The sequence below is a fragment of the Toxorhynchites rutilus genome, chromosome 2 (genome assembly GCF_029784135.1).
Source record: "Toxorhynchites rutilus septentrionalis strain SRP chromosome 2, ASM2978413v1, whole genome shotgun sequence".
NCBI lineage: Eukaryota > Metazoa > Arthropoda > Insecta > Diptera > Culicidae > Toxorhynchites > Toxorhynchites rutilus.
The window spans coordinates 68,528,664-68,551,654 of NC_073745.1; the positions used below are offsets into that span (position 1 = coordinate 68,528,664).

The following is a 22,991-nucleotide window of genomic DNA, read 5'->3' on the forward strand; positions in this document are numbered from 1 at the left end:
ATGGTTTTTATGCCACTGCTGGAATGAAAATTGCAGCAAGAGTTAGAGAACCTTCAACACATCTTGGCCAGACTGTGGACGCTGCGGTAATCTGTTTTTTCGAGGTTGGACCTTCAGACATCGTTCCCCTATCAACTGCAGGGAACTTGGAAGTTGACAGCCGCAATCCATAGTAGAATTTTGCATTAAGGGGGGACCTCGATCTGGAAAATCGAAAAAATCGAATTTTTGTTTTTTGTATTTTTGGGAAGCTTATGTCCTCAGAAATGTTGCCCTAAAAGGATTTTTCGATATTTGATTTCGTTGGAAAGTCACAGCCAACAGTATGAAGTCGCGTCAAGGAACATAGTACTGCTGTACGAATTTTTAAACGAGTTTTTCTTGAAACCATATATTCTCAACTGGTGGTATCGATATCTCAGGATCTACTCGACCGATTTGGCTGAAATTTTTTATCAGCATGTAGAAATGGATTATCTAAAGCGTTACATAGCCGTTTTTTGATTCCTTATTTTTTTATTTTTTTCTGATCTTCGAAACAGTGATTTTTCATGGAAAATAAATAATTTTTAACAAAAATGGTCGCCATATGGGCAATTTTTCGAATTTTTCAAAAACCCTTATGTAACGTTTTAGCTATTGTCCTAAAGTTTCAAAATATTCATTGGAATTCGTTCTGCGACACCCCGTTGCTTCAGAACCGATATCACTAGCAAGGTACCGATTTTCAACAGCGTAATAATAATTATACGTTCACTCAAAAAATGGAACATTCATCTCCAAATGTCATGAAATTAACTATCGAACAACTAAAAAATGTCAAGCATTATTCAAACGAAAATTCCGCGTTCTGATTGGTCGATTAACGCAAGCAATCTGTGTTCTCCCAGTTGCTCATACAATACAAATACGGGACTGTACATTGAAATATGAGTATGTGCTTGATTGTCTGCTGATGTGCGTCACACATATAACATATTTCTGAAGGTCGAGAGTTCAGTGAATGTTGTTATTTTTTATGTTTCGCGCAATATCGGCGCTTCAGAGTGGTTGTATGAACTTTGTTCAACCCCAGCATGGGAAAAAACCCAACCGCACACAGCAGCCTCAGGTTAGAAGTTAACAACAGCTGATATTCAGTTGGCTGAAATGAAATTCAGTTCTGACGTTTCCGATAATCAAGATGAAAATGACACTGGGTGGAAAAAATAAACATCAAAACATATTGATGGACAAAAGTTCATTTGCTCATATTCAATGGTTGCCTGGATCTGTCATTTAAATTTTCGTTTGGAATATATAGGTTTTCGATGCAACCTAGCCCGAAAATCTATGCATTTGATCTTAGCGAAGATGATTTTTTCCAACACTGCTTTTTACTATAAAATTTCTACTACTACTACCAAAACTCATTATTATATCAGATTATTTTCAGACACTATTCTCTTTCAAGATTTTTCAGCCACTTGCAAAAAACATGTTTCTCCGTTACATGTAATAAATTTTTGATGCAGAAAATATGGTAGAATAAAGACAGACGTAAATTGGACAATTCCTTCCTCGAGTTTTGCTCTTTGATTAGAGGCGAATGAACTTCAAAGTTTAAAGCCTCTTAAAAGCAAAGAAAGAAGAAGTTTTGTTCTTATCAACACATTCGGCGATCCATTTTTTTATACATATAGAGGAAGATATAGGAATGCGTTTCATCACATGAAAATCCATTTCCAGTTTCGAGCAAAGATCAATTTCATTAGCGCAAACATCAAATTAACAACGCCTTTCACTATGTAATTGTAGAACATATGCGAATTGTATTTTCGGAATTTTCCCATTTTCCTTCAGAGTTTTCCGAAAATTTTCAATTGTTATGTTTGGTGCGCATATGTGTGGTTGAAATATGTGTAATATTTTTATGGGACCCCCTCTCCGTTCCAGGGATACCATCATAGAAACATTTCTCGTACTCAAACACCCAAATCCCAAATATGGCTCCAATTTGGTTTGATTAGTTCTCGAGTTATGCAGCAGTTTGTGTTTTATTTGTATGGCAGCCCCTTGCCCTTAGAGAGGGAGTAGATGTTTCGAACCACCACAGAAACATTTATTGTTCCCTAAAACCTCCATATGCAAATTTTGGTTCAATTTGCTTGATTAGTTCTCGAGTTATGCAAACAAACTTTCAACTACAAAGTTTATTTGCATCTATAATAGAAAAAATCAAACAATCAATCAATCCGCTGTTCCTGTGAATGATCAGAGCCACTCACATCCGGATTCCAATAGCCTTGATAATATTGTTGCCTACCGTGAAATTGTATCAAATTTTCAGCTGAATTACATAAGTTTTATATCAACTTAAACTTCTTTGTCTTCCAGTATCGTAGCATTCTCAATAAAACGTTTAATAAATTTCATCATAAAAAATTGGGACAATCATCGGTCGTTTGATGCATGAATTAGGCCGCGGTGACACTGATTGCAGCTTCTTACGAAAATGTGGCTGCACGAAACGCATGTAATCGTGAGAAGTACACAACTACATATAATTGTATTGGTGTGGTTACATTGCTTCCCCCTGGTTTCGTTCGAATTCGCCAGCTTCCAGTGAACAAAATTGTTTGTTTTCTCTTCGTCAGTTGTTTCAATCTAATTTTCGTGCGTACTCCGATCCAACGTCACCTCGGCCTTAGATGCAATTCTCTCTATTTGTGATTTGTCAAAGTCAAATTAGTCAAATTAGACAAATTAGTCTTGAAAGTAAGTTTCTTAGCGAATTGGCGTACTTTTTTCATCAGTGATTGTCAACACTTAACCATTGCTTGGGCAGTGTTAGTTTTGGTTTTTCATTGATGTTTGAAATTTTTTTTTATCAAAATGGCAAGTTAGAGAAAGGAAATATATATATTGTTACACGTACAATGATAATAAGTATGAATTGTCGTGGAAATACATTGCAGGAAATAGCAGCTGCTGTCGGAAGAACCCACTCTACAGTAAAGAAAATCATAAACAAGTGGAAATACGAAGGAATCGTGGAAAATTTCCCGGTAGAGAACGCAAACGGATCTTTTCTTCTGGTGATGAACGGGTAATTGTTCGAACATTGCGAAAGAACCCTAAAACAAACATTCCTAAATTGACTATCGAAACAGCCGGCATCATTGGAAGACATGTCTGCGCAGACACTGTCCGGAGAGCAGCATACAGGAACAATCTGAGAGGTCGTGTTAGCATTTCTGATCTGATTTTAAATATCGTTTTAAGAAAAACTTGAACTGTACACTCAATTTTGCAATGTCTTAATTAGAGATTTTTTGTTTGTATTTCAAACATGAAGTAGAAATGTAACCATTTTATTTTTTTTGACGTATGACTACGTCTAACCTTTCAATATAGGGGCCCATTTCGATATTTCGGTGTGAAAAAGTGTTCAGTTTTTGAACGCTAATACCTTCTCAATTAATTAATGGATTTTGGTTCTAACACACATTGATAGGAAATATCCTCAGCAATTGTTTATATGCTACATATGACGGTTTTTCAGCTCATATAAAGTTCAAATTGATGAAAATTTGGAAGAAAGAATTCCCAACTTTCCCATACATTTTGTCTGCGCTCCCGCAGCAAACAGCTATTCATTACAAGCAACCACGGGTACGGGCGAAACGTATGGAGAAGGTGAAGGAGGGGGACACAAAAGAAATTATAAATAAATATAGGCGGTCGCTACAACGTTAACTTTATGGCTATATAAAGTGAGCGATGGTGCGGCTTGACCACATTCTATCATCGAACGCCAAGAAGGTAAGACGCTATCTTGAAATTGATTTCCAGCATAAATGATATCGCTGCATTTGCCGAGGATGTATGCGGTGCGATATCGCAAGAGTGAGAGACAGGAGTTTCAATGGGATGTGGAGCAGGAGAGCCTATCGAAGTGTGTTAAAAGCGGTGGAGGCGTCGCGCCGGGTGAACGAGTGGCTAATCGCGCTCGATTTGATAGAATTCTGGAGTTTTTAAACGGTTTTATTAAGCTGTGACATATTTGTACAGGGTTTTCCATTTCGGGCTTCCGAAAGTATACAGCCCTGCGCTGATAACCGTTTGACATAGCTGTCAACCAAAGCGTCATATCGTTAGTTGAATGTCTGCCATTTTACAATATGGATCGTTTTAGCATCGCACAACGTGTTAATTTTGTTAAATTATACTATAAAAATGATGAAAAACCGGCAAATGTTTTTCGAGCATTACGGACGGATTTTGGTCGTCATGGACGGCCTACAGAGCACACAATCGCTAATGTAGTGCGTAAATTCGAACAAACTGGATCCGTAGCGGATATTGTGAAACCTGTGCATCATCGTAATGTGCGTTCGACCGAAAATATTGCTGCTGTTGCTGCCAGTGTGGAGGACGACCCGAATGTTTCGATTCCACGGCGTGCTCAGCAATTGGGCTTGTCAAACACATCATTGTGGCGAATTTCGCATTTGGACTTGCACTTACATCCATATAAAGTCTAACTGGTACAAAAATTAGAGCGTGGTCACCATGGAATGCGTCGGGCATACGTCGATTGGGTGAACGAACAACAGCAGCAAAATGCTGAATTTTCGCATCAAATTTTCTTCAGCGATGAGGCACATTTCGAGCTCGGTGACTATGTGAACACCCAAAATTTCCGTATATGGGGCTCAGAAAATCCACACGTGATTGTTGAGAGGCCATTGCATCCGCCAAAAGTCACTGTTTGGTGCGCATTATGGTCTGGTGGAGTCATCGGGCCGTATTTCTTTGAAAATGAGGACGGCGAGATGGTAACTGTGATTGGTGAGCGCTATGGCCGCATGTTAACCGATTTTTTTGCCACAAATTGAAGATATGGATACGGATGACATGTGGTTTCAGCAGGATGGCGCCACGTGCCACACAACACGACCGAACATGGCCATATTGCGAACGAAATTTGAGGGACGCATAATTTCGCGTTTTGGTGATGCCAATTGGCCGTCCAGATCATGCGATTTGAACCCGCTAGACTTTTTTTGTGGGGCTATGCGAAAGACCGTGTCTATGTCAACTCTCCGCAAACACTTGAACATTTGAAAGACAACATTCGTGAAGTTATGACCGAGATACTGCCCCATATGTGCCGAAAAGCCATCGAAAATTACCTGTTCCGGATCAAGGTATGCGAGGAAGCCCTAGGTGGACATTTGAATGATGTTGTATTTCACACATAATGGCATAAACCAAACTTTAATTTGAAATAAAAGTTTCATCGAAATTCGAATTCTAAGTGTGTTTTATTTCAATTTACTTTTGGAATTTAAAGTTGGAAAACCCTGTATGTTTGTATGTAACATGTTTGTCTATGGCGCTGTATCACATTAATTGAAATTTGACCCCTTTCCTGTTGACCGGTTGATCTGAAATTTGGAACACACCTTTATCTCTGCAGTCATTATAAAACTGCGTATTTCATGATCTTGAAAATCCAAGATGGCGACCTCTACAAAATGGCGGATTACATATTTTCTCAAAGCCCCATCAATATGGGTATCAAATGAAAGGGATTGACTAGTAGAACACAGTTATTTATGAAAAATACAAATCCAAAATGGCCGCCACCACAAAATGGCGGATTACATATTTTCTCTAAACCCCATCAATATGGGTATCAAATGAAGGACTTGGCTAGTAGAACACAGTTATTCATGAGGAGTGCAAAGCCCAATTATATCACGATACCAGACGGTAAATTCCTATTACGATATGCCTGCCATCAAGTATGTGTTCGTTGACGACTGAACAATAACCCCTACAACATTTGCGCCGCACGATATTTGCACGACAAATTTTGATTTTTTCGTATTTGAATTTAAACGTTTAAGTGTTTGCTGAAGTTTTATTCTATCCTTTATTTTTTTTCTGTAATTTTGTACATGAAAAGTTGGTCACTCTGGGATCTGTGCTCCATGATATTCGAATAATGACACACCTTGGTGTAGTCCTACGTCTCTCCGGTTATGTCCCCGACATTACCCACCCGTCTTTTTTTTCTTATCACTACATGAGAGTAAAACGGATCGATTTTACGATGAATATAAGTCGCATTTAATTATTTATTTTTTAACCCCGAAAAATTCAGCAATAACAAAATAGCGTGAGTTGTATACTCAATATTGCTATTGACTGTATGTACAGGCTGCATGTTGTTTCGAGGTCAATGTACTAAATTTAGGAAAGTTGTTCACTGGCCCATCAATCATTGTTTGTGGATTACATATCTGTCATCGGGAAATAATTTTGGATACTTTTAGTTTACGTAGAAGGTACACGATGAAATATTTGAACGACAATTGACAACATCAAAATACGATAAACCGTATGTGAACATTCAACAGTAATGATTTCCATGCATTGAACACCTATTGTAACGAAAGTGGCGTGTGGAGTTGTGCACAAATAAAAGGTAACAAAGGTAAAGATAATTATAACAAGTAAAGAGTAATAATTTGCATGCGTACATACGAAATAAACGTTGAACGAAAATGTCAACTGTAAAGTATACAAATATGAACAGAAATGAAGAAAATGCTTGCGACGAACCGACAACAAAGCAAAGCGAGATATTTACCGTATTGTCAACAAATCGTTCTGTTCCTTACAGTTATACTCTTATATATCATTAAAATAACATAGTTATCCTCAAGAGGGGGGTAGGGCGTTGTGTTAAAATTTTCAGACGTTCACCCGTTGAATGGATCCTTGAAACTTCTTTGAGACCAAAATCATCGCAACGTTCACACGCATCTATATCCTATATGTGCCTATGACTATCAATTTCTCTCCAATCAATTCGCAGCGTTTCCGCAGGATTTTTGTTTTCTGCTGCGGTGAAGTGGTCACTGGGTGTTTTTTTGTGGGTTAGGCGATGTTTGCTTGTGCTAATTTTTGGGCTGTCGTTACATTTGAATAGACTTGCAGTGAGTTTATGGGTTTCGTTTTACGCTCTGCTGACGTTGCTTTTGCTATTGCCAGTTGTTGTAGGCGTCGTCGTCGTCGTCGTTGTCGTCATCATTGCATGGTTTGGTTGTTTCAGAATCGATACCGTCGTCGCATTCGATGATGAAGTTATACCCCTGTTTACCGCACTGTCATCCGTTCTGGTCTATAACTTTCAAATAGTAATAATAATACAACAAGTCAAAGAATTCTTGAGATTGTGGGCTTGTCGTTGTTTTGTTTGTTTGTTTGTTTGTTGATCTATTATTTTTTTGAGTTTGTATGTGGAAGGTAAGTTTCTTACACGAATGATGCACGCTAATTGAATGATGAGTGGTTAAGTTATTCTGATTGTTGATTTGGTGATGCGTTTTCTTGCTACACATTTAGATGATGATTACGACCAGTGGGGATACTTGCTACAGGCTACTATGGGCTCAATTCTCTACCACGTGTATTTTATTTTCAATACGAAGAGCGGGAAAGGGAGCTTTGTTGTTTATTTTAGTAAGGTAGGAGGGAGCTGGATAGAGTTTAAGATTATTTAGGTTCGTATCTAGATTTTTTTTGGGATAGGGGGAATGAGAAAGAAGAGTTATTAGTATGTGATTTAACAACAAGTGAGTTGTGTGAATTATGATTTTCATGCTTAGGTAGATGTTAGATTGTCTCGAGGCAGAATGCGGAATTTTTCGAAGACAATTCAACTTCTACAGATTTGAGTCGCACTGTTCCATGAGTTGTTGATGAATGTTCAGTGATGAGAAAGCGCCGATGATTATGGCGATAATGACGATGACAATGGAACAAAAAAACTAGCACTATTACTATGAAGCTTAACTTACATCGAAATCTCCGATAGTGAAACGGGTTCCCGCTAGCGACTGCGGCGGGGGCAGATCGGGACTAACCACCTGTTTGTTGGACGGACATTAGTAGACGGGCGGACCAACGCGCGGTCAACAAGCATGTTAACAGCGTGTTTGTTGTTATCAGTACGCGTACATTACAATACATTAAACACATATTGAGCGCAGTTTTGTGTGTGTGTATGTGTTTGCGGCGATTGTAATCAATAGCGACATGAGTGTGTATTTGGCAGAAAATGAGTGAGACAGCAGGAATAAAAAATGTACAAAGAGAGAGAAAAGAACAAGAGTATGGGAACAATGTTAGTTATTGTTATATCAACCGGTAACAATATATTTGTCAGTTATATTTGTTCATTTTTGCAGAAATGAGGTGACACAACAAAAATTTTACAAATGTACAATATAAGAAGAGCGAAACGTTCACCCTTGAAAAACTAATAATCGTTTCGCCATTCTGGATGGCACTCGTATCCTCTGTCATGACTTGAAGCGTTATCCTTTTCTCTGCTCCACTAGTGGAATAATCTGGGAGATTGCAATAAATAAATGTCAGAGCCAACCAATTGGAAAGGATTGTAATGAGATGTAGAAGTTGAACAGCAAAGCAGAGCATCGTTAGTGTGCAATCAGTGTTTCTGTGGCAAACCTTCGTATCATAAGTGTAATGTATTTTCCGTGTCATACCAGAGAAGGTTACAACCTTTTTATTTATCGCCCGAGTGGAAGCGACGGAGACCTGGCCACACTGTGCTGGTTTATATTAAATACGAAGCTGTAATACATCTTGGCAATAAAATGTCGCTGTATGTACTCTTCCGTGATATTTCACTTTGTTCCTATTTAGCTGCACGGAGAGTAACAAGGTCAATTTCGAATTTTCTGGTCTTGTAAAACTATAGCAGCTACTCGTAAAATTGAGCGTTTCATTTGTAAATGTTTTGCTTTGGCTATTTTGGGAGAACAAGTTTTGTCTGCATTCGATAAATCAATAACAGCAAGCTGCACGAGTTAACTGATACCTCAATGCTATGAAATTTTATTTTAGAAACTTCTACTGAGCATACGTGAAAGGGTGAGTATGGAACTATTATCACAGTTTTTGCCACCTGTAAATGTTCTCTCGCTTAACAGAAGCTACCCAATTCTTGCAAAGTTTTACTCTGTAGTGCATTGTTTATAACCTGTCAACTGCGTCGTGGTGAGTTCACTCGCTGCCGAGATGTAGTTGAACCAACGGCGTGACATACAGTAAATTTGTTCGCTCACGCGAAAAAATCGACTTCAGTAAAAATGTTGTCGAAAAAATTATAGGAGGTTGTGTTCAAGACACGACCACATTGTCGCCGTAGTTTAATTCAAGTTGCTTGTTTATAACTGCGGATATTATTTTATAATGCTACGAAAATTTGGAAATAACCATTCTACCAGTTTGGTCGCCCTGAAATGTTTTTGTTTTTATTGTAGAATCATTTGACGATAATTGTTCTCGCTCTAGATAAGCGTAGCAAGTGAAACCAAATCACATACAAAATTCCAGAACGACATTTACTTTCTTGGTGACAAAATAAACGAATTAAACTCTATCTGTTAATCTCAACACCCTTGAAAAGAGTAGCACTGCTTCATTATGATAAAGATTAGCGCAAATGCAATCCTAGTTGAAAGCAGTTTTGCGACCGGCACGCGAGCCCAAACAAATTAATAACTTAATATAACTTATTGAATAACTTGGTATTCCCCAAATAATTTATTGGTGCACAACCTTAACACCTGCTTCACCATAGCGTCAGTTCAATGCATTGATGACAGAAAACAAACAACTGCTTGGAAAAAAGCTGAATATTTGCCTCAGCAGAGATTCATTACCAATACCCTAGCATGAATATATCCCTCCCGCTATCTCCCCTTCTTGTTTATATTTGTCATAACGACTGCATAATTTACAGCACCAAATAATCGTCAATAATAGCATAAAAAAAATTAGGCGATCGTTGCATCGTTACAGGGCTAATGCGCACGAGAGCAGATAATAATGGGGTTTCAGCGTAGCGAAGATGCACACCAATATTCATATATCGATGGCTTGAACAAACTAAATATATACACACTTATCTCCGTTTTGCGCTCAGAAGCCCTTTCTGTTAATATTGTCAGTCTAGATTAGCTTAGCTGTCAACCTTTGTGGAGAGAGTTTTTCTACCGTCATGCGAAACCAAATCACTGACAAAATTCCAGAACATTTGATTTCTTGGTGAGCTGACAATAGCCTAGCTTGATGATTCCCCACACAATTGTGTAGCTCAGAACCTTAATGCAATGGCGTCAGTTTGATGCAATGATTGCAATGCCAGAGACATCAGCGAATGAGTAATTTGGTCGCGTCACAGCTCAATCCGAAACTTAGACATGTAATGAAGCAAAACAAGGAAGAACAAGCGATATTCATTGCTTTGAATACAGAACGATACTGAAAGTTTGTCTCCCTTCCTTGCTTGAGACTTCAAATTTCAGTTTATTCGGCTCTAGCCTTCAAAAAGGCCCTTGGAAAACTGTACTTTATCCATCATATTACTCCTCCACCCCAATTGCCTTGAGAAAGGCATTCGATCCCTCGCCGTCCAGCTCGCCCAGCAACGATGTTGCTCAGTCGATTTCCTCACGAAGAATGAAAGTTTGCCTCAGCGAGATCCACTGTTTATACTCTAGTCAAATATTCCTCTTCGTTCTTCTTCTTTTCCTTTGTTCACGGAGACTTTACATCTTACGATTTCCCCTTCGTTTCTCGTCGATAAGTTGCTCGTTATCGACAGCTCTGTTCTGGAAAGCACACAAAGGACAGAACAAGTGTATGAGGAAATGGGAATGCTTCAATTTTCATCAATTTAAATCATATACAGACTATTGGATTGTAATGAATAGCATATCAAACAAATCTGAGGGAATTTTCGATTCGTATGGTATGTAAATCGCCAAAATCCGTTCGCAACAAAAATAGCTATTAACGTTAACTTTATTTCATAAAAACGTGACCTGTTTTTTAATTTGACACCCTTAATGAAAGACTTAGTTCTACGTCAAAAATTGAATACAACTATTTCCAGAGTTATCGAAAGGTTGCAAGAGTGATCGACATAAGACCATAAGCCCAGAACAAAGAGAATTCCGAAAACAGCATAAAAAACGAAGCAAACAGATCTGTTATAGTTTTATGGAATGCATGGAGCTAAATTGTCGTTATTTTCACCGGAACACTTTTGATTAGTCCATATGTGCACTAGAGTACCGATAAGTTTCTTCGTTTTTTTTCAAAATTAATGCTTTGTTCTGCAAAAATGGATACAAATTTAATATTCAAAGTATTGTCCATCGCTAGTCACAACTTGCGATCGGCCGGTTTGTCGGCTAACCAAGCATCGATCTAATTTTTGACTTCATCAAAATTGGAGAAGTGCTGGTCAATCAGGTCATGTTGCATCGATTGAAAAAGATAGTAATCGGACGGAGCAATGTCTGGAGAATACAGCGGGTGGGATAGGACCTCCCATTTCAGCGTTCCCAAGTATGTTTTGATCGGTTTCGTGACATGCGGTCGAGCATTGTCGTGCTATAAAATAACTTCATCGTGTCTTTGCTCGTATTGTGACCGTTTTTTCTTCAGTGCACGGCTCAAACGCATCAATTGTCATCGGTAGAGGTCCCCCGTAATGGTTTCATTCGGTTTTAGCAGCTCATAAAGGGTGTGTCACATCAAATTGCATCACGGAAAAAACGCTGTTGGGCGGGTTCATTTCCTTTGGCACGAAGGTGACCCCGTTGGCTTCGTACCACTCCAACACGTTCTTTGAATAGAGGCACGAAGCGAGATCCGGCCAGAAGATGGTCGGGCCCTCGTGCTGCTTCAATAGTGGTAGTAAGCGCTTCTGTAGGCACTCCTTAAGGTAAACCTGCCCGTTTACCGTGCCGGTCATCACGAAGGGGGCGCTTCGCTTTCCGCAAGAGCAGATCGCTTGCCACACCATGTACTTTTTGGCAAACTTGGATAGTTTCTGCTTGCGAATCTCCTCCGGAACGCTGAATTTGTCCTCTGCGGAGAAGAACAACAAGCCCGGCCGCTGACTAAAGTCCGCTTTGACGTAGGTTTCGTCGTCCATTACCAGGCAATGCGGCTTCGTCAGCATTTCGGTGTACAGCTTCCGGGCTCGCGTCTTCCCCACCATGTTTTGCCTTTCGTCGCGGTTAGGAGCCTTCTGAACCTTGTATGTACGCAGGCCCTCCCGCTGCTTGGTCCGCTGGACGAATGAACTTGAATTCAGCTTATTGGTGACATCCCGGACCGAACTTCTCGGATCACGTCTAAACTGCTTAACTACGCGCTTGTGATCTTTTTCACTGACGGAGCATCCATTTTTACCGTTCTTCACCTTCCGGTCGATGGTTAGGTTCTCGAAGTATCGTTTTAGTACTCTGCTGACCGTGGATTGGACGATTCCCAGCATCTTACCGATGTCCCGATGTGACAACTCCGGATTCTCGAAATGAGTGCACAGGATTAATTCACGACGCTCTTTTTCGTTCGACGACATTTTTCCAAATTTACGAAAAATTGACAGTGAAGCATGGCCATACGGTGAAGCATGGTATCCATACGTTGCGCGACGTTTAGGATTGTCATAATGGACCCACTTTTCATCGCCAGTAACGGTTCGATGCAAAAAAACCCTTTCTCTTATGCCGTTGGAGCAGTTGTTCGCACGTGAGAAAACGGCGTTCAACGTCTCGTGGCTTCAATTCACACGGCACCCAATGTCCTATCTTTCGGATCGTTCCCATTGCTTTGAAACGATCGGATATGGTTTGCCGAGCTACTCCAAGTGCATCTGCAAGTTCTTGTTGCGTTTGTGACGGCTCTTGATCGAGTAAAGCCTCCAATTCTTCATCTTCAAACTTTTTTGGCGGTCCGGAACGTTCTTCGTCTTCCAAGTCAAAATTACCACTTTTAAACCGTGCAAACCACGTCCGACACGTTCGCTCAGTTGGAGCATCTTCTTCTTCTTCTTCTTCTTCAATAGCACTAACGTTCCTAGAGGAACTTCGCCGTCTCAACGTAGTATTACTTGCGTTATTTTTATTAGTACTTAGTTGAGATTTCTATGCCAAATAACACGCCTTGAATGCATTCTGAGTGGCAAGCTCTAGAATACGCGTGATCACAGTGCAAGTCGGAGGAAATTTCTTTGACGAAAAATTCCCCCGACCAGAACGGGAATCGAACCCGAACACCCGGCATGTTAGTTATGACGCTAACCACTCGGCCACGGGAGCACAATTGGAGCATGGTCACCATAAATTTCCACCGAAATGCGATGACTTTCCGCAGCTTTTTTCTTCATATTAAAGTAATGAAGTAACACTCCCCGCAAAAACACTCTCGTTGGTACGAAATTCGACACATTCGAAGTGGCAAAAAACTATGTTGTTTTGCGCTTCAACTTTTTGACATATACTGAAAAAGACGCGCAATGACAGTAGCTTTCCAACGAATGTCTGGTAGTTTGATTCACTGGAATAATAATCAGGTTACGTCATCTGTTGTAAAACCGAAGAAACTTACACCTAATAAATTCATGCTCATCACAAGCCAACAGATATGGAATATATGTTTTGAAGTAACTCACTGTGACTCACCCTTTAAAAAGGAGAATGTCTATAGTATTAATTGCGGCCGTTTGGTAGCTATGTGGGCCAGAGGAGCGATGTATAAAATATTACGGACGAAAGTGAAAGGGGGATTGTTTATCTGAAATGTGAAAGATTTGCTGAAAGCGCAATTTCCGTGACAATCGGCACTGTCAAACAAAATATTTAATTTTTGACCGTTCCAATTGCTATAGCTATTAATCCTCGGATAGGAAAATTACCAGCAAAAATAAGGTAATATGGGCCTTGTTGTCTTCAATTGTTTTTTTTTCGATATGTTCACTCGATGTTCACTCGACTCATATTCATTTTGGATGCCACCAGGAACGATGATGTAGTTACAGAAGATGAGACGAGGGTACATGCGTACCACATGCAACCTAAATATCATGCGAGCGAATTAAACTAGGACTGCAAGATATTCACGGATTGAAACAGTACCGTACGACTGATGTTGATGGTTCCCCTAGACTTACCCAAGATATTTGACGCATAGGATTCTCGAAATAAATTCACTTTTTATCGCCAGCCACGGTACGATGGATAAAATACTTTCTTTTGTTCTTGGAGAGCAGCATTTCGAATGAGATTTTTCGGTTTTCTTGATGCTAAATGCTTTAAAACGATTCGATGCAGTTTTCTTTCAATGGTAGCAGATAATCAATGTAGAGTGTCGACTCAACGATTGAATAAAAATTCTTTGATATTTCCTGATTCTCCAGCAACTTTTCAGAAAAAATCCAGATGTGTACTAGTAATCTAATAATCTACTTACATTTCTAGTTTTTTTTAGTTTATATACAACTACAGGAAATTTATAAACATTTTATTATTTTTGTAATTAATTGTTTGTCACGGCGACGGAGAAAAAAGGATTGATTCCGTGCGAGAGACAGCAGACCAATTTCACAAAGGTGAACAGTTCCCTAAACTTATCTCCCGATAGTAATCCCTTCCAAAAATAGTCCAGCTGTTTTTTTAGAGTAGAACTATGTCTTTCAGGAAGGGTGCCATACAGAAAACAGGTCATGTTTATATGAAATAAAGTTCACGTTAAAAACTATTTTCACAGCGAACGAATTCTGATTTTTTGCATACCATTCGAATCGGAAATTCCCTAAGATTCGTTCGATACGCTATACATTACAATTCCCTAATCCCTAAATAGTTGAAATTGATGAAAACTTCAAGCATTTCTATTTTCCAATGCATTTGTTTTGCCGATTTGTGTGCTTACCTTCTCGTACCGTCAAAAACGAGCAACTCATACAACCGTTTCTGCTCGTTTTCAACTTATTTGATATAAAAAAGGCATCCGCGATTTGAAACCATACCACTTCTCGTTTGCCACCGGAGCAAAATCGTTGCCGGCGAGCGTCGAGCGGGAGAGAGAAGTTTTCAACCAAATATGGAATGGAATGGAATGAAACCACAGTTGCCAGCGAGTTAGCAAATACAACACAACGGGCGGACATCATTCATTTTTTTTTCCCAAAATATATATTTTATTAAGGCACATGTGGCGTTAGCCTGACGGGGCCGGGAGTCCAATATTTTGACAATTTTTGTCTTACAACTATGTTAGTAATATGTAACCGATTACTCGCGGTTGGCTCGAGGTTAGTATTACAAGTGTTCTCATAATTGGTATGTTGCAGTCTTCGATGCTCTGTACGTGTGCCCGACACGGGATACTTCCTATTGGGATGCAGCTGACCATTAATCAGCAACGCCCCCCTAGTCTGTACCCCATATCTAGCGTGGTGCGTCTTTCTCGACTCGAGGAATCCAGGATAGAATGGTCACTAGCCGGCGCAATCATCAGCTCGTGTAGAGTTGTCATGAGCGGTACAACCTTTGGCTCTTGTTGAATGATCAGTGGACTGCACAACATCATTATCAAATGAATCACGACATTTCTTCATTTCTAATATTGATTTCACGCACATATATACACACAACTTGATACAAGAATGTAAACATTTTCGTTCACATTCACTACACACCCTCGAAAAAGAGGAAGCCCTCTGTATCAAAGTGTGCTACGACAAAGGAGATGCCAGCAGCATACGGGAAATGTTTGTGTTAGTGCGCATATGGAAGAGTATCCAGAATTTTGGAACACGGACGTATCTTTCATGGAAATATGCTTTCAAATTCCAGTAGGAAAACGTTACTGCTGCGTGTTCTGGGATTCGATCCCACCGCCAGTGGAATATAGGGGCAAAGATGTTTATAGTTTGTGATCGATATCTGAATGGGAAGGCAAAAGTCTGGTGCCAGTTGACAGCACAGTTCAATGGTAAAGTGAGAACGAAACCAAATAAACGAAAAAAGCTGATGGCTTTCGACGAATTCACTTATCAGTAATTTTTCGTAAAAGAACCCAAAGATGCTGACATATAAGTGATACTCGAATCAAATGGACCGTTCTTTGTATGGGCAGTGAAAGAGAAGAGAGAGAAACTACTGCAATTTAAGCTTCGTCATTTTTCGATTGTTCGCAGAGATATTAGCACCAATCGATAGGGAATATTTCTGCTCGCGCGGCAGACAACTGCTTCTCAGAACGGACCTGCAGCACAGACGGAGCGGAATTATTTGTTTTTGGAGCGAGAAGTTAATTCGCGTTGATGACGTTGAGATTACTATCACGAGTTTGAAAAGCGACAATGACCTTAATGGATTTTTGAACAATATAATTCCGTTGTTCTACGTCAAAAATGCGGCCCTAGATAAAACCTCATAATTTTTTTTCGATAATAGTGAGAAAACTTGATGCTTTCGGTATATTCGGAATATTGTTCCAGGGCCAAGTCAGCTGACGCTCCACATATACGACAATCTACCATTGAACTTGATGTTGTTTTTTGAAATACTGGGAACAAGCGATGAGTTTTTTTTTTATGTTTTTCCGAAGGATTATGCATAAAAACATCATTTTATGAAGAAGAGAGTGATCTACAATACTTTGCAGAATATAAATCTCATTGTTATTAGGCATTCGCTAACAAGGTGTACACTTTTGTTCTGTTAGACTTTTTTTATTTGTTTGTGAATTAATTCGTTCTTCCAAACCAGAAATGAGTGCATTAGCCCCGCTGAAAGCGTAACATAAAATTCTGGTACTTGAACCGATTCATTTGATATGGATCTACAAAAAACATATGGTGGGACAGTATTAAATAGAATATCAACATGGGAAAATTGGGTTTGATGTTGTTTTTTTAAAAGTTGGGAACAAACTATAACTTTTTTTGTGTTTTTCCGGAAGACTAGGCAGAAAAACATCGTTTTATGAAGAGAAGTGAAAATTCTCGAAAAGTAACAATGGAAAACTATGCGTAGAACGGCGGTAAAGGCATGTTGAAATTTTCCACTAGCCTTAAAAGCAATGGAAAATGTTTATTTTTTCAATGAATAACTTAGTTCATTGAGTTGATTTCTTTCTGCCATATTCCGCCAGATTATTGAAATTCGTTTCGTTTTTCTGCGGTCAGGAAAAAGATAGATCAATTGTTGAATATCACTAATTTATTAAATTTTGTGTTAGTTTTCGTTTTCGAATCGGATCGACCGCAAAAATTAAAATCGGTATACTAAATTATTGCGGATGTAAAGCTTGTTTTGCCCATATTTTGCCCAACCATGGATGACGTAAGCACCAACATCATTCAGTGATGGAAGATGCTTTTTTCTTGTTTTCAACTGAATAATCCTGACTGCGAACAGTTATAGAATAATCTGCCTCTACCGAATAAATATTGACAGGCAAAAGTGGGCGTAGAGGTTTTATGATTTTTTCTATTTAAATTGAATTGAAAAACACGTCTTTCAATGGTTAGCGCTTACGTCAACCATCCTTATTTGGGTAGTATATTCTTATGTGAAGATTTTTCACTCAGGACAATATTCATCGGGAGAAAATAATAGTTCACAATAAAATGTTTATCATTGCAAACAATGATTTGAAATCTTCAACTTCTATGCTGCCGTTCGACGCATAGTTTCCCCGTGTTCCAAAATCAACAACTGAGAAAAACGCAATCAAAGTTTTCTCGCATATTTGTCTACCAAAAGCTTTAAGCATTTCAATTTAGCAATAGACCGGGTTTTTTATAAGCACTATACTAATGTTTAATGAAATGTGATGAGATCCTCTCACTGAATCAATCAAGCTTGATTACGGGTTTAAGAATTAATGGTGGGACTGTTATGCATGTTATGCATTATCAACATGTCAACAATTGAACTTGATATTGTTTTTTGAAATACTGGGAACAAACAATAAGTTTTCTGGTGTTTTTACGAAAGATTATGCATAAAAACATAGTTTTATGAAGAAGGGAATGATCTGCAACACCTTTGCAGAATATATATCTTTTTGTTGTTAGGCATTCGCTAAGAAGGTGTTCACGTGTTCTGTTGAACTTTTTCTTATTTGTTTGATAATTTGTTCGTTCTTCCAAATCAGAAAAGAGTGCATTAGGCCTGCTGAAAGTGTGACATGAAACTCTTGTACTTGAACCGACTTATTCGATAAGGATCTACAAAAACACATGGTGGGACAGTTATGAATAGAATATCAACATGGGACAATTGAGCTTGATGTTGTTCTTTTTTCAAAGTTGGGAATAAACTATATGTTTTCTTTGTGTTTTTTCGTAAGATTATGCATAAAAACAACGTTTTATGAAGAAAAGTGGAAATTTTCAAAAAGTAACATGGGACAACTATGCGTAGAACGACATTATGGATCTCCAAAAAATACATGGTGGAACAGTTATGCCTAGAATATCAACATGGGACAATCGAGCTTGATGTTGTTTTTTGAAACACTGGGAACGAACGATAAGTTTTTTTTTGTGTTTTCCGGAAGATTATGGGTAAAAACATCGTTTTATGAAGAAAAGTGAAAATTGTTAAAAAGTGACATGGGACAACTATGCGTAGAACGGCAGTATCAGTGAGTGAATTTAACTATGTCATTATATTACATCAATCCTAAATAGTAATTGATGCAATATACAATTATTGAGGACCTAAACCGAATGAAGGTTTCAATGCTGAAGCACTGTCTAAAATTGAGTCATCTCCCATGACGGATAACACTTCTGTGCTTCTCTACAAAGGATCCCAGGAGCAGGAGGACAACATAATCCTTTAACAATATTAATCAAATAAGTAAATGCACACGATAACGAGAACGATAATGAAATAAAGAAACAAAAACTTTTGTGTTTCTTCTCGTAGTTTGTGTTATGTGCGATGTGTGGGTATCACTACTTAATCTTCTTTTTCGGATCTGACGGATCGTATCCGTTCGTGTTTTGTATTGTATACAACAAATGTGGGAGACGAAAAGATTGGTTTTCCTCCTGGCTGCTCTACTTACGTCATCCTCGTCAATCATCTCTTTGGTGGAGGCTGTCGTTTCGTTGCGTCGAATCGATCCCTGGTGGATGTCGAGATCCACCTTGAGAATCTGGAACCGTCGCAGCAGGAATACCAGCGGCATTGGAAGCACGGAAGCGACGATCATTGCCAGCGCAATTCCCATCACCCAGTCCGGGTAGGATTTGTTCTCGGTCTCTCCCTGTTGCAACATGTGTCAATGAGCACTATACCCATACCCTTTTATTTGACTTAGCTTACCAGTTCTCCGTTCCACGCGGCGTATGTGGGATTTCTCAGTATCATACTCAATATGGATGACAAGAGAATTCCGAACATGATAACGGGGCCTATGTACCTCCATGTCATCTGCCAGTAGAGGCCTGGCCGAATTCCGGTCATCTGATAAATGTCCTCCGTAAATCTGTTGAGATGGATTTAATTCCACTATATACCGAGCAAAAAGTAATTTCAATCGCAATGACTCACTTCTTATGTCCGTAGATATAAATAACCGCAATGGTTTCCATCAGTGCAACCACCACCAAGCCGATGGTTCCGGCGAAGGAGTCGAACATCTTGAGCCAGTACTCTCCCGCTCCGGTGGTGAAGATCAATCCCACGGTGAAGCAAAACACACAAACGACACCTGTTCCGATGCGAAAAGCAATGAGTATACGGGATAATCCGGTACTGCTCGGCGTCACGGAATGACGCTCGCGGCACTTACCAGTGACGTAGGGTTTTCTAATCCGCTTAAAGATGTCAATGTCGAATATCGTACACAACATTCCCTCCAGGATGCCGATTTGCGAACCAAGACCCAGCGAGAGCAGCATAGTGAAGAAGAGCACCGCCCAGAAGGGGGCGCCCGGCAGTTGCACGATGGCCTGGGTAAACACGATGAAGGCGAGTCCGGTACCTTCGGCGGCCTGTTGAGCGAAAGGTGGGATTGGTTTAGGCAATAGTATATAACGCTTATAAGTATGTGGTAATTGTAGAAATCTGGAGAAAATTCATCACTAATTGCTGTATACGTTGTTTGATTTATTAAGTTATTACAACAATTCTCGCGCGGATTCCGCATACGGTTTAAAATTTCAGAAAACAAGTGAAAAGGCGTGAAAATTTCTTGATAATGATGTAATCATATTTCTTGATTCAGAATAAAAATGAACTCACAGCTTGAAGCTCTGCATTTTTTTTGCATTTTTATTTTTTTTTCTCAAATGTCTTACCTCTTATCGCAAATACCCCTCAACAATGGGGAAAAAATAAAAAAAAATTTAAAAAAAATTTTTTTTGATATCGCAAATTTAAATTTTATTTTGTAAATAAAAAAAAAAGAGTACTAATTTTCTTCTCAGTGTATATTTTTTTAAAATTAAGCCAACAATACTCTATAACTCTTTCTAACACACTATTTCGGTACGACTCATATTTATTGAGATATAAATTATCAAAGATTTCTCTTACTCAAATCGATACGCCCTTTTCAAAAGTTACACTTGAGTCAAAAAATGAACCATGATGATGTATTTCGAAAAGTTGTTGGAAATTTTAAGCAAATTCATCAAATTTCATGAACATGACGGTATAACACGACAAACATATTAAAAGGGATTATTTACTATAAAAAAGACAATAAATTAGAAATATTTTTTTAAATATTTCGAGAATGGCTACATTCAGAAGGAGATTGATAATAACCGTTTTTGTTTTAAATCACATCAGGATTCATGATTTGTGGCTAAAAATGATTGTTTACATACAAAAATTCGAAGTTTCGAAAATTCCTAAAAATTAGATGTTCCACAAAGTTCGTCAAAAATAGTTTTACCATCTTGGGCTCATTTTTTAAATTTTCTGCATGACTTCTATTTTGTATGAAGAAATTAAAAAAAACAGATTAAAAAATATGTATTTTGGATATTGCAAATTGAATTTTAATTTTGTAAATAAAAAAAAAGAGTACTAATTTTTTTTCTCAGTGTACATTTTTTTTATATTCGACCATCAATACTCTAGAACTCTTTCTAAGACACTATTTCGGTACGACTCATAGCGAGAGTTAAACTGCGAGAAAATTTGAAAAACATGATATTTGAAGAGTATGGTTGATATATGGCGCCGTGGCTTAGTTGGTTAAAGCGCCTGTCTAGTAAACAGGAGATCGTGAGTTCGAATCTCGCCGGAGCCTTGGCCTGCTGGTCTTTTTTTCACGTTTAGTTGGGATAAACCTACAAAAAAACAAGACAATAGAGAGAGAGGGTCGATTCCGGATCAGTTTTCGGACCAGCTGCTGATTGCTCAATTCTAAAGGGTTGCCAACAATATTTGAAAATACACTACCACCTAATGTACTTATGGTATGTACTCTCACATTAGTTTTCATGATAAAGCACAACAGAAAAATACAATTTACATCATATTGCATCATCCAAATGTAATTATTCATAGAATACATGATACGAAAACATATGTTAGGGGCGTTAAAAATAGTCTTCAAAACTTTATCTCATTTGGAAAGTTGACATCTCGAGTGGTGCAACATCCCTTTTGCTCGCACTTGGTCGAGGAAAAGGCAAACAAAAGAGTAAGAAGCCAGCTGTCATATCTTGTCTTAGGGATAAACAACCTTTTGGCAATAAATTATTTATTGTTTTATTCTAATGAGGTACATATGAGGCGAAGTAGTAGGCGGAGTATATATGGATTGATAAACTCAATATGGTGTCGTCATTATTTGCATTCAATATGAAATGTATATGGAAGAAACAAAACAGTGTTTAAAATGTACACGGTTTCATGGTGTTTTGAGCCAAATTGCTCATGAATTCTAGCAACTGTTTGCTTTTAATAGATGACAATTGTATTGTGACTTATTTCCATTATTTAAGTGGTAAAAATGTTCAGAGAACAGTCGCTGAAACTACATGGGCTGAAAAGTCCCTCGATTTTTCAACAGATGGCGTCACTAAAAATGAACAAGATTCATTTCGAGAGGTTCATCTATCACTAGCTTATTTGTGAAGTTTCATGATATTTCGTTTATTTGTTCACAAACTACAGGTTTTCTAGTGTCACTACCTGAGCATTCGTATAGAAAATAGAAAAAGTGGAATATCGTTATTTAATCAACGTTGTTTTTTGATAAAATCTCCTGAACAATCGATGCAGTGGTTGACTAAATGTTATTCCTCTTCTGCTCCTTCGAGAATAACAGTTTATCGTTGGCTAGTGAATTTAGAATAGGCCGTACAAGCGTCGCAGATGCATCTCGCTTTTTTTTCTCTATTATAGTGACTTTCAACACATTTCGGCTGGTTCGTCACTTTTACTTTCATTTTTGGCAGATCGCCTCCGATGCTCTTCGCTCTAGAAGGTTTAGGTTACGAATTCAGAAATCGTAAAACAAGTGCATCGACTCATTTTGAACGATCGTAAAGTGAAGTAACGCGAGTTAGTTGAGACCGTATTCAATTCAAAAGAACGAGTGGGATACATTTTGCACAACGTTTTGGATATGAAGAAGCTATCGGCGCGATGGGTGCCGCGTTTGCTGACCGTCAACAAAAATATCGGCGCGTTAATGATTCAGCAGCCGGTTTGGCGTTGTTGAAGCGTAATCGAGTGGACTTCTTTCGACGTTTTGTGACAATGGATGAAACGTGGATCCATTACCTCACTCTTGAGTCCATTAGGCAGTTAGCACTGAAGCATATTTCGAAGACTTATACGTTTCGTACTACAGGAAGGGAATTGAAATGTGAGAAACTCGCTATACCAAGTGTATTGCCCTCGAAAGAAACTATGTTGAGGAATACAGCTTTGTCCAAAACACGGTTATTTTCATAAAAAATGCCGGGACTTTTCAGTCTATGTAGTATTCCCAGCCCTCAGAATCAGCAGTATTTTTCAATGAAATGTTGCTTAACTGCAGTGTATTTTTCAAGTCGCATAAACTGACAAGAAAATAATGCAATTTATTTTATTCTATGGAGGTAACGGAGTGAA

At 38.6% G+C, this 22,991-nt stretch overlaps 1 protein-coding gene and 1 non-coding gene across 10 annotated transcripts in view; one reads left to right on the forward strand and one right to left on the reverse strand.

Annotated features, from left to right (window-relative positions):
• The window catches only part of LOC129771667 (sodium-dependent neutral amino acid transporter B(0)AT3), a 147,674-nt gene that overhangs the window by 14,927 nt on the left and 109,756 nt on the right, over positions 1 to 22,991 (reverse strand). For 5 of the 9 annotated variants that reach the window (XM_055775553.1, XM_055775554.1, XM_055775557.1 and 2 more), the window contains exons 7-11: positions 19,705 to 19,906; positions 19,464 to 19,623; positions 19,236 to 19,398; positions 18,976 to 19,176; positions 7,857 to 7,925 (exon numbers count right to left, since the gene is read on the reverse strand). In XM_055775553.1, the coding sequence (XP_055631528.1) occupies positions 7,857 to 7,925; positions 18,976 to 19,176; positions 19,236 to 19,398; positions 19,464 to 19,623; positions 19,705 to 19,906 (795 nt within the window). Of the gene's footprint in view, positions 1 to 6,643; positions 7,184 to 7,205; positions 7,568 to 7,856; positions 7,926 to 18,975; positions 19,177 to 19,235; positions 19,399 to 19,463; positions 19,624 to 19,704; positions 19,907 to 22,991 lie in introns of those variants that run through there. The other 4 variants (XR_008742446.1, XM_055775560.1, XM_055775559.1 and 1 more) reach the window with 4 other exon arrangements.
• Trnat-agu (transfer RNA threonine (anticodon AGU)) lies at positions 21,101 to 21,174 on the forward strand. The gene has a single exon. It is a non-coding gene; the product is annotated as a tRNA-Thr (tRNA).